Source organism: Oncorhynchus mykiss, chromosome 10, assembly GCF_013265735.2.
Source record: "Oncorhynchus mykiss isolate Arlee chromosome 10, USDA_OmykA_1.1, whole genome shotgun sequence".
Classification (NCBI taxonomy): domain Eukaryota; kingdom Metazoa; phylum Chordata; class Actinopteri; order Salmoniformes; family Salmonidae; genus Oncorhynchus; species Oncorhynchus mykiss.
In genome coordinates this window covers 35,493,630-35,505,635 of record NC_048574.1, presented here as the reverse complement: position 1 = coordinate 35,505,635, position 12,006 = coordinate 35,493,630, and the positions used below count along the sequence as shown (strand labels likewise).

Genomic DNA, 12,006 nt, shown 5'->3' with positions numbered 1-12,006 from the left:
AATTGCCTGCTATTCAGTGGAGTGGCGGTGTGAGTCTCTTTTCCTCGTTTAAAATGATAAACATTCAACATTGGCCAGACTGTCAATTAAGCATTATTTGTACCACGCTCAAAACAACTTAACTCATAAGGGGGGGGGGGGGGGGGGGGGGGGGGGTATAGGGGGGGACATCTTCCCTCTTTCTTTCAATGTGTCCTTGTTTTGTATGTCGTGTTTTGTATTATTTGTTCTGCACCCAGAACTCTGGGTCTTGTTGTTCTTGTATGCTCTTTTATGTTTAGATAAGAATTGTATACCTGTCTTGTATACCTATTCACCATTCTTGTGTGTGTTTAATAAAAATATTTGAAACAAAACAACTTAACTCAGAACTGCAAAATCGGACTTTAGTGAGTTCAAGACAACTGGAAACTTGCGAAAAACAAGATACGACCGGGAAAATACGTTTTGAACTTTCATCCAACTCAGAATTGTAAATCCGGAACTCGGGCCTTTCTAGAGCACCAACCTAAAGATCATTGACGTCATCATGATTTTTCAGAGTTCCCAGTTGTCTTGAAAGCACCATAAATCCAGAGAATGCCAGACTTTGATGACCGAATTCGCCCACGAAGGGCCGCCGCGCCATCTTCCTGTTCAAGGGAGCACAGCACAACAAGGTGAATCCATAAATGTCTTATAATGCTGCTGCATAAATTATGTAATATGCAAGGGAGATATGTATACTGTAGCTAAGAAAGTAATACTAAGTGTATGTTGTGTAGTAAGCTGTTAGTAGCCCATGTGCCTCACCCTAATCATTTGGTCTATTTTCACCTCTTAATTTTGCGTACTGTTCTGACTTGGTGGTGCACATGTAGCCTATAACCTGTTTTTGAGATATGTAATCATTGAATATTGTCAGAGGTTTCATTGTCTGCTTATATGCCCCCTTTATTTATCCTATGGTTCTGACTTGGTGTACAGGGCGAAAGAACACTAAAAACAGCCCATGTTCTAAATTCTGTCGCTGTACATTTCAAAAGTGCTGAACAAATAGTTCTATTGACTACGTCCGTCCTTGCTCAGTCATTAATATCAATCGAAATTACAGATTGCCTCTTATCCGCTTGTCGTCCTCTTATGCCAGTTTGTACATCTCAATTGTCAGTAGAAACAACATTTGTTTAAGCAAGTCAGCCATGTTTTTTTAAAAGGCAGTAAATGAGGCTGAATTAACTGTTTCACTGCCAGACAAGTCTCAGCTGATAGCCAGGTGTAGCAGTGGTAAGGTTTTTTTATTTTATTTTTTTATTTTTACCTTTATTTAACCAGGCAAGTCAGTTAAGAACAAATTCTTATTTTCAATGACGGCCTGGGAACAGTGGGTTAACTGCCTGTTCAGGGGCAGAACGACAGATTTGTACCTTGTCAGCTCGGGGGTTTGAACTCGCAGTCCAATGCTCTAACCACTAGGCTACCCTGCCGCCCCAAGGTGTTGGGACTCTGCTGTTGGGACAGCTTTATGTAGGCCCTAACAGTTTGTGGGCACCGTTTGTCACCGTTATAGTGCAATTAATGTATTATTTAGTGTTGTGGCTTTGCTGGCATGCATGCCACTTTTCTTTTTGCTCCACCAAGATTTACATGCTAAAATCGCCACTGCTCATGTGCAGGACAAAGTCTTCTTTTGAACTGTTCATCCCAGACACCATCCAGAAAATCATTCTGGACTGCACTAATTTGGAGGGAAGGTGTGTTTTTGGAGTGAGATGGACCAAACTCATTTACATGCATATTTTGGGGTTCTTATCCTTGCTGGTGTTTTCAGATCCAATGAGGAATCCCTGTGGGATGCAGAAACTGTCAGGGAACTTTTACCTGCAACAATATCTCTGGAAAACGGCATTATTTCCAGGATTATCCGCTTCAATAACCGAGACACCAGACAAGCTAGCTGCAATCAGGTCAGTGTGGGACAAGTGGGTGGACTGCCTTCCCGTTTTATAACCCCGGGCCCAGCGTTACTGTTGATGAGCAGCTTATGCCATTTAGGGGCCGCTGCCCCTTCAGGCAGTACATACCGTCTAAACGTCTACCGCATGGAATCAAGGTTTGGGCTGCCTGTGATGCTGCTTCATCGTATGCGTGGAACTTGCAAGTGTATACAGGGAGGCCAGATGGAGGAGCCCCTGAAAATAACCAAGGGATGCGGGTTGTCCTGGACGTGACACAGGAACTCTGTGGCCATATCACATGCAATAACTTTTTTTTACTTCGCACAAGCTGAGACAGGAGCTCAAGAGGAAGCTGATGATGGTAGGAACAGCATGGAAAAAAACAAGCCAGAGGGGATGTGAACGCTGCTTAGGGATGGTAAAATCTGTGGCCAGGAACATCAAAAAACAGAAATCATAATGGATTACAATGCCACAAAAGGAGGGGTGGACAATTTAGACAAGCTGGTGACTGGCTACAGCTGCAAAAGAAGAACTCTATGCTGGCCACATCTTGGCGTACAACGCGTTGGTCATCTGGATGGTGTTGAACCCATATTGGAACAGAGGGAAGCTCCAAAGGAGATAACTCTTTCTCGAGGAGCTGGGCAAGGCATTGGTAAGATCTCAAATCCAGAGGACGCAACATATCCCAAGGACCCCAGCTGCATTGTGAGGAGGATTCAGGAGGAGGATGCTGGTGCCCCATCCGCCTGACCCACAGAAACAACTCCAATACCGGAAGTGTGAGTGATGTTGCTTGTGTGTGTGTCTTACTCTCCTACCATGGCCTGCTGTAACTATATATGTGAGTGAGATGTTAGTCAAATTCCTGAACTAAGTGTTTTCATCCATCTAGATTGCAGCCGGTAGTAACAAGAAAAAGCGCTGCAATGCATGTTGACCCAAGGACAGGAAGACACAGTACACATGCATCAAGTGCAAGAAATACATTTGCAACACACACACAGTAAAACTCCGTCCCTCGTGGTGTGTAGGCCGGCCTTAATGTGTTCAATGGGGCACATTTATAATTTCCATAAATACTAAGTCAAATGTATCCTTCCAATTGGTTCAGTTCAAAGCAATAAACATCAAGTGAAAACCTTGTTTCTTTTACATTTGTTCAAGATCAACATGATTTATTCCACCTATGTCTTGATAATAGATTAATTTACAAAAATCCCAATTTAAAATATAAACTAATTGCGCTTTTATTGATGTGTGATCTAGCAGAGGTAAATGGCAAATGTTAACCATGTATGCTGTCTACATGAAGTATTTTTACAAATTGTTATGGCTGTGTTAACCCAATAATGTTGTGGGTCCATCAGACCTGCAAACATTGGATGATAACAAAACCCTTCTGTGGTGTTCATGTTTAAGAAAAATACTTTAAAGTACTACTTAAGTAGTTTTTTAGGGTATCTGTACATTACTATTTATATTTGACAACATTTACTTCCCTACATTCCTAAAGAAAATATTGTACTTTTTTGCTTCAAACATTTCCCCTGAAAACCAAAAGTACTTGTTACATTTTGAATGCTTAGCAGGACAGGAAAATTGTCAAATTCAAGCACTTATCAAAAGAACACATGGTCATCCCTACCGCCTCTGGCCTGGCAGTCTCAATAAACACATGGTCATCCCTACCGCCTCTGGCCTGGCAGTCTCAATAAACACATGCAACTTTCGTAAATAATGTCTGAGTGTGCACCAGGCTATCCATACATTTTTAAAATGGTGCTGTCTGCTTTGCTTAATATAAGGAATTTTTAATTATTTATACTTTTACCTTTAATACTTAAGTATATTTTAGTAATTACATTTACTTTTGATACTTAGGTATATTTAAAACCAAACACTTACTCTATTTTACTGGCTGACTTTCACTTTGACCTTTTTAATAGAAAGTTACTCAAGTATGATAATTGGGTACTTTTTGTACCACGTAGCATTTCTATTGCTCCATCTAGTGATAATAGTCAAATATGGATTCTAATGCGATCTTGAGAACTCACATAATAGGGATAGATAAATACATTAAATTGTTGACTTTTTTGCCACAGACTCTGTAACCTAGATTAGACAATTTAGTTCAGAGGGAACTTCTCTTCATCTGCCCTTATTTTTTCACATCTGTTAGAAATTGATTCAATTGTGTTTTATATGACAGAGAGACCACAACTGTTCTGGAAGTAGACAGCCATTGCAAATAAGGTTGCACCTTGTAAGCACATGTAAATGCATCATTAGTGTTTTATATCAGCTCACCATTGTGTAAAGCAGGGAGGCCCCCCTTCTGTAGGCCTGCGAATCAATTTCCAAATGTTTTTTTTTTTTTTTTTAGGAACTCAGTTGGGATCTCAACTTGCTGTGAGTTAGAATACACAAGGTGCCAGGGTTGGGGTCAATTCCATTTCAATTCAGGAAATACAATAATTCCAACTATCATCTTATGCTTTTCAATGAGGAAAATGTGGAATTGGGTTTACTTTCTGAATTTAAATGTAATTGACCCAACCCTGCAAGGTGCAATTTTGAAATTTGGTTGTGCATCTGAAATGTCACTTAATTAAATTGGTAAGTAAGTCTAGCCAGCTATCTAAAGTTGTAGTAATCATGGTCAAATTACCATCCAGGGGCCCCCTGATTTTATTAGTAACTCTCACTCAGATATCATATTCAAAAACTGCTAACATTTCTCTCGACCGCATGGCAAAATGTGTAGAATTGCCGAAAACTTGCTTTAAAACGGCAACATTTGCTGTAAGCCCCATGGCAAAATGTGTAGAATTGCCAAAAACTTGCATTAAAACGGCAACATTTGCTGTAAGCCCCATGGCAAAATGTGTAGAATTGCCAAAAACTTGCTTTAAAACGGCAACATTTGCTGTAAGCCCCATGGCAAAATGTGTAGAATTGCCAAAAACTTGCTTTAAAACGGCAACATTTGCTGTAAGCCCCATGGCAAAATGTGTAGAATTGCCAAAAACTTGCTTTAAAACGGCAACATTTGCTGTAAGCCCCATGGCAAAATGTGTAGAATTGCCAAAAACTTGCTTTAAAACGGCAACATTTGCTGTAAGCCCCATGGCAAAATGTGTAGAATTGCCAAAAACTTGCTTTAAAACGGCAACATTTGCTGTAAGCCCCATGGCAAAATGTGTAGAATTGCAGGAAATTAAATTGTTTCTCTTCCTTGTTGAGGGGTCCACTAAAATGTTTTGCCCGCAAAAGGCTTGGGGCCGGCTCTGACTGCATGTGTGGGTACACAGACCTGTGCGCTACTGCGGCCTGTCGTGAGTTAGGATTTTGTGACCCCCCACCCCCATCAGTTGCACATACCTGGTTTAAAACATCATCACAATGTTATATTAAGTATACAGTCAATACATGTGACTGCCTATGAATATGTAATTTGTCACACATCCCTTTCACTCTTCTGTGTCTCAGTAGTATAGTAGTGTAATGCTACTGCCACCTTGTGGCTACTTCTCATGACATATTTCCACAATACTACCACAGTTGAGTATTGTTACAAAGCAACCCTGAAGTATCCATATCTTTCTTCCCCAATTCCCTTATAAAAGTTTGTCTAACTATACAACCCATATTTCAAACCTAATATATACATCTTTATAAATACTGTAGTCAGAGTATTGTCAGTCATTGGTTCTTCACAGAGTTTGAGCGGCTGCGTCTGGGAGCTTCAGCCCCAACACCAAGCTCGTCCAGGCAGCACTGCAGGTTGGCGTTCCTGTCAGGGTAGTGGTTCTCTTTAATCTTCTTCCTGATAATGGCGGCCGTCTCCTCAGAGGCTGACGAGCATTTGTTATTATCGGGTAGGAAGCGTTGTAGCAGCTCCTGATTGGCTGTCTGTGCCATGCCCAACAGGAAGCGCAGGAAGACATCCAGGTTTCCATCGGGGCTCTGTAAGCTTCTCTCTATAGCACTGCGGTGCATGTCCAGCAGCCCGGGGTCCTTGAATATGCGTGAGAACTTGCTATTCCGTGGCTGCTGCAGGACGTTCTGCCCCGTACACCTCCAGGTGAGGAACACGTAGAGGGCAGCCAGGTATTCTTGGATGGTGGGGTGGATGAAGGTCTGGATCCTCTCCTGGTACATGACAAACTGCTCAATCAGGAACTCAATGCACAGGCCACTATTGGTGACAGCCTCAGCGACATCCACGCCGCAGTCCTTCCAGGTGGCCTTGCCAATGACCATCTGGTTTTTCTCCAGCATTGTAAAGGCTAGTTTGCCCAGGTTCATCAGGAAGTCCCTCTCCTCTTCCGGGGTGCGGGAGGCTGAGCCCCTGGCACCACGCACATGCAGGTGCACCAGCAGCAGGCGAGTGTACATCAGGGTCAGCCCTTTGGGCAGCTCTGCATCCGGCCCCTTCTCCCTAAACGTTTGCTGGAAAACCTCCCGCACCACACAGCAGAACATGGGCAGATGGCACATGATGTGGAGGGTCTTGCAGGAGGTCAGGTGGGCAATCACCTTATCGGCCTGCGCCGGGTCCTGAAACCTCCTTCTGAAGTACTCTTCCTTCTGTTCGTTGGTGAAGCCACGGACCTCCAACACCTGGTGCACAGACTCTGCGGGCAGCCGACTGGAGGTGAGGGGGCGAGAGATGATCCAGAGGAGAGACGAGGGGAGCAGGTTGCCCCTAATCAGGTTGGTTACCACCACGTGCATGGCGGCTGGTTCAGTGCTGTCACACCAAGTCTCGGTGCGGTGGAAGTCCAGGGAATGTGCATACTCGTCCAGCCCGTCACAGATGAACATGACCTTGCCTTCGTCACACTCGAAGGTGGGCAACGCCTTGGTCTCGGGGTAGAGAGTGTGGACGATCTCCAGGAGGCTAATCTTCAGTTTCAGCATGAGGTTGAGCTCTTTGAAGGGCAGTGGGAACAGGAAGTAGACATGATTGTGCTTGCGCTCCTCTGCCCAGTCCATGATGAACTTCTGTACGGCCATAGACTTCCCTACCCCGGCGATGCCGTTGGTCACTATATGACTCACATGCTTCTCATAAATCACATCGGGGTCAAAGATCTGGCTACAGGTGATCCGCTTCTCTTCCTTGCGATTGGTGGACAGCTTGTCGATCTTTCTGACCTCGTGCTCGATGTTGGGCCCAGCATTGCCTCGGTCTGTTATATAGAGCTCATTAAAGATACTTTCAAAGGCCTTATGCTCTCCCTGCTGGGCAACACCCTCACACATCCAGCTATACTTCCTCAACAGAGTGCCTCTCAGCTCATAACGCACCTCATCTGCACAGAGAGAACACAGACATTAAAAAAGGCACAGTCTAGTATATTTCCTGTTCAATGGCCATTTAAATTCAACATTTTAGTGTATAACCCATTGGTTCTTGAAGTACTGTATAATGTATAAATAGCTCAACTACTACCCTATCATAACTCAAAGTATACATTTGTTACTTATCATTATTACATGAATCAAATGAAATAAAGCCAACGTGCATACTTTTCTTGCAGAGGTCCGTGATGTAGGCATCCAGGCGTTTGAGGCCCATGTCCTTCAGCAGGGCCTTGGTGAGCTGCAGGGCCACCTCTAGGTCATAAAACTCCAGTAGTCTATCCACCAGGTCCACCATGTCCATGCCCTGGGGAGGAGAGCTGAATGACTCTGGGTAGCGCTTCCACAGCGTGATCTTAAATATCCTCAAATCATCCTTCCCCAGTTTCTCCAGTGTCTTCCTGATGGCCTGGGGTCCACAGAATACAATTAAAACAAGAGAAAAGCAATTCTCATCCACTACACTTAACTTTAGGGACATGTTAACATTTATTGCTGAACATACAGTACATCACCTAGACTAGAGTGAAGTGTGAGCCCACCTTGAAGGTGAAGTCTACAGTCAGGGCAGGGTGCCTCTTCTCGTCTGGGTTTTTGATCAGCTCTGGTCTTGGAGGTTCCACTGCAGGACCCTCTTCTTTAGGTGCAGCGTCTTGAGACCTGGAGAGGCGGTGGAAGATTAAATATTGCTACACATACTAGTGCATGAGCCTATCCACCGATTTGACCATTTGTAAACAAATGGACATACATGCACCAACGTTATACTCAGGAATAAATACTCAGATAAACGTATGCATAATTACACCATCATAACACCCTTCAACCGATTGCATCCTGTCTGTGCCTGATCAAACATGGATTACTTTTCTTACTTCCTGGTTCTGGTCTCACAGTCACTGTCCACGGAGTAGCCACTGGAGTAAGACTCTGTTCTTTCCAGCTGGACTCTAAATAGAACATCACATGGAAAATGAATTAATCATCAGCAGTAGTGAACTAGTGTTGCTTCAAGGAACCGTTCACATAATATAACAAATATGTTCACGTACTGTAGTCCTTTAACGGTATGTGTTCCTGTTTCGTGTTAATACTTTGTAAAGAAAAATGTAACGCAAGTGTATGTATTTTTTGTGTGACTGAATGCTTTTCATTTTACTGTATGTTAATTTAAGTGTATGAGTGTCTATAAATCAACATGTTTTAGTGTACCTAGTAGCAGACAGCTCAGTTTCTTCATCCAGTTCATCAGATGGCCAGAATTGTGTATCACTGTTTACCGAATTGTAGCTGTGGACCGGGGATTGAGCCCTTTCCACATCATGCCTGCCAAACACACCAAATAAACACACACACACAAACTATGAATGATTGAGGATGGGGAAAGGGACAAGCTTAATTCTGGGCACATGACATGTGCTGTGTGTTGTGGTATGGTCAGTGCCTCACCAGTGAGTAGTGTCCATGGGTCTCAGGCCATCTCCCAGGTCCAGGGAGGGTCTCCTCTCAGGCACATAGAAAGCCTCCTCTCCCTCATCAGACATAGAGATTGTACTTCTTCCGCGGCCAGACACACCCTCTCCCAAGGGAAAACTGACATCTGATATAGTTTCCCCTCCATCATGCTCCATCGTGTCAGAGCCTCGCCCAGCCATCCTGGAGGACCTCTGGTGTACAGGTTCCGGGTCACAGTTCAAAGTCTGACGTCAATGGCTACTTGAATGTTGCCAGACAGAAGACCTGTGTTACAAGAAAATAAAAAAACACCCATACCAGTCGATCACATTTTTACCATTATCATAAGTAATCCTATAACAATTACAGACTTGTTGCAACTTGCGAATAGGTCTCTCTTACTAAGAAAAAAAGCTGAAAATATCGAAGTTTTCTGTCCCGGGCGAGCTTGTTTTGAAACCTCTGGCCTACTAAATTCACCTGTTTGCCTCATTTATGGCGATTCACTTTACTAAAGCATAATGTGTACGCGTTCAAAATAAACGTAACATAACCCTAGAGCTAATAAACGGCAAATGTTCCCGGCTAAAATGCTAAATATAGACCACAGACAGGGCCGCAGTAACTTTTGACTCCGACAAACAGGAACAGTAAAGTATTATCACAGATATAATAATGAGACAGATATTTCACCGGATGTTTAAATGTGAAGCATCCGGTTGGCGTTTCCACTCACTGCCAAATATGGTAGAGAGGAAGCCCAATGGCCGGCAGTGGGAAAAGATGGAACGAGATACATTTGGCCGATATTCTAATGATTTACTCATCGATTAAACGTTTAATCTCAATTTTTCTGTTTCCCAGAACTACAATCTGTTATAGACAGAGTGGACTAAGTTTTGTGAACTTTACCCTTTGCCAAAGTTTCACAAAATTGCGTTGTTTAGAAGAAGTGCAAAGGCGAATTGAGTTATTGCACACGCGCACTTCACAGAATAGGCGTTCCCTAACGGAAATATGCAAATATTGTCTAGAACGGGCCAATAGAATCTTGCTAGTTCTGTCCACTATGGCTAATTTGTTCCCATTTGAAATGACAGGCTGTGGTATATCTTGGTTTAGTCATAAAAATCTTTGGTACTATTCTGCCAGTAGCATAACGCTGACGTCACTTTAAAAGAAAATGTTTTATGATAAAACCTTCAAAATAAAAGCCCACATTGTAATATCATCAGCTGATTAAAAATGTATTGAATGTTATATCAATGGCCACTTGTATTGTGTCAACAAGAAAACATAAGTAATTTATGAAAACAAATAACAAATATGGTTTTAAATTATCATTATTTAAAGACCAATAATGAAACAATACAATGTTGACACTGGTATGTTAAGTACATTGAACTGTAGAGAGTTAACTTTACTACCTGTCTCAGCTAAAGGGGTGGGAAATAATTTGTAGTGTCTACTAACCAAATATGATTCGTTTTTGAGGGGGCTCCACCCCCTACATAGCCCCCGATACAATACATATTGGATTGTAGAGAGAACTTTTCTACCTGTCTCAGCTAAAGTTAGGTGGGAAATACTTAGTATGATTCGTTTTGGAGGGGGACTGTGTCATACATATCCAGGAGCACTTCTCCACCCCCTCCCTTTAGCTGAGACTTTGCTTCCGAGTGGCGCAGCGGTCTAAGGCACTGCATCTCAGTGCTGGAGGCGTCACTACAGACCCTTGTTCGATTCCAGGCTGTATCACAACCGGCCGTGATTGGGAGTCCCATAGGGCATCGCACAATTGGCCCAGCATTGTCCGGGTTAGGGTTTGGCCGGGGTAGGCCGTCATTGTAAATAAGAATTTGTTCTTATCTGACTTGCCTGTTAAAAAAAAAAAAAAAGCTGAGAAAGGTAGAAAAGTTCTCTCTACAACCCAATATGTATTAATATATAGTGTCTTGCGTTGGGTGCTATGGAAGGGGTGGAGTAAAAAGCCAGCAGCAGGTCGTGTGACACAGCCTCCCTCAAAAACAAACTATATTTGGTTAGTAGAGACCCTAATGAATATTTTCCACCCCACTTTAGCTGAGACAGCTGTATTTTTCTCTCTACAACCAAATGTGTATCCCATGTACATTGCAGTGAATGAAGTGGGTTGAGTAAGGAGCACTCTGTATTAAACCCATCACTCAACACAAGAGTCCAATTTAAGTTTTTGCAGAAGTAAATGCAATATAGCAAGCAAAACACTGGAATGGTAGATTTGCAGTGGAAGAATGTGCAAAGTAGAGATAGAAATAATGGGGTGCAAAGGAGCAAAATAAATAAATAAATATATTAAGGGGAGAGGTAGTTGTTTGGGCTAAATTATAGATGGGCTTTGTACAGGTTCAGTAATCTGTGAGCTGCTCTGACAGCTGGTGCTTAAAGCTAGTGAGGGAGATAAGTATTTCCAGTTTCAGAGATTTTTGTAGTTTGTTCTAGTCATTGGCAGCAGAGAACTGGAAGGAGAGGCGGCCAAAGGAAGAATTGGTTTTGGGGGTGACCAGAGAGATATACCTGTTGGAGCGCGTGCTACAGGTGGGTGATGCTATGGTGACCAGCAAGCTGAGATAAGGGGGGACTTTACCTAGCAGGGTCTTGTAGATGACCTGGAGCCAGTGGGTTTGGCGACGAGTATGAAGCGAGGGCCAGCCAACAAGAGCGTACAGGTCGCAGTGGTGGGTAGTATATGGGGCTTTGGTGACAAAACGGATGGCACTGTGATAGACTGCATCCAATTTATTGGAGGCTATTTTGTAAATGACATCGCCGAAATCAAGGATCGGTAGGATGGTCAGTTTTACAAGGGTATGTTTGGTAGCATGAGTGAAGGATGCTTTGTTGCGAAATAGGAAGTCAATTCTAGATTTAACTTTGTATTGGAGATGTTTGATGTGAGTCTGGAAGGAGAGTTTACAGTCTAACCAGACACCTAGGTATTTGTAGTTGTCCACATATTCAAAGTCAGAACCGTCCAGAGTAGTGATGATGGATGGGCGGGCAGGTGCAGGCAGCAATCGGTTGAAGAGCATGCATTTAGTTTTACTTGTATTTAAGAGCAATTGGAGGCCACGGAAGGAGAGTTGTATGGCATTGAAGCTCGTCTGGAGGGTTGTTAACACAGTGTCCAAAATGTTGTCTGAAAATGTTGTAGTTAGGGATGAAGATTTCAGAATTTTTGGTGGTCTTCCTAAGCCAG

General features: G+C 43.1%; 1 protein-coding gene across 1 annotated transcript; it reads right to left on the bottom strand.

The window, feature by feature from the left end:
* Nucleotides 1–5,280: 5,280 nt before the first annotated feature.
* nlrc3l1 (NLR family, CARD domain containing 3-like 1) lies at nt 5,281–9,436 on the bottom strand. The gene is made up of 7 exons (XM_021618226.2): nt 9,171–9,436; nt 8,763–9,053; nt 8,526–8,639; nt 8,189–8,263; nt 7,856–7,973; nt 7,482–7,722; nt 5,281–7,264 (listed from the first exon to the last, which is right to left on the bottom strand). Exons 2-7 carry the CDS (start codon nt 8,966–8,968, stop codon nt 5,649–5,651), a joined length of 2,370 nt encoding a protein of 789 aa, XP_021473901.1. The 5' UTR covers nt 8,969–9,053; nt 9,171–9,436; the 3' UTR covers nt 5,281–5,648.
* Between the last annotated feature and the right edge of the window lie 2,570 nt (nt 9,437–12,006).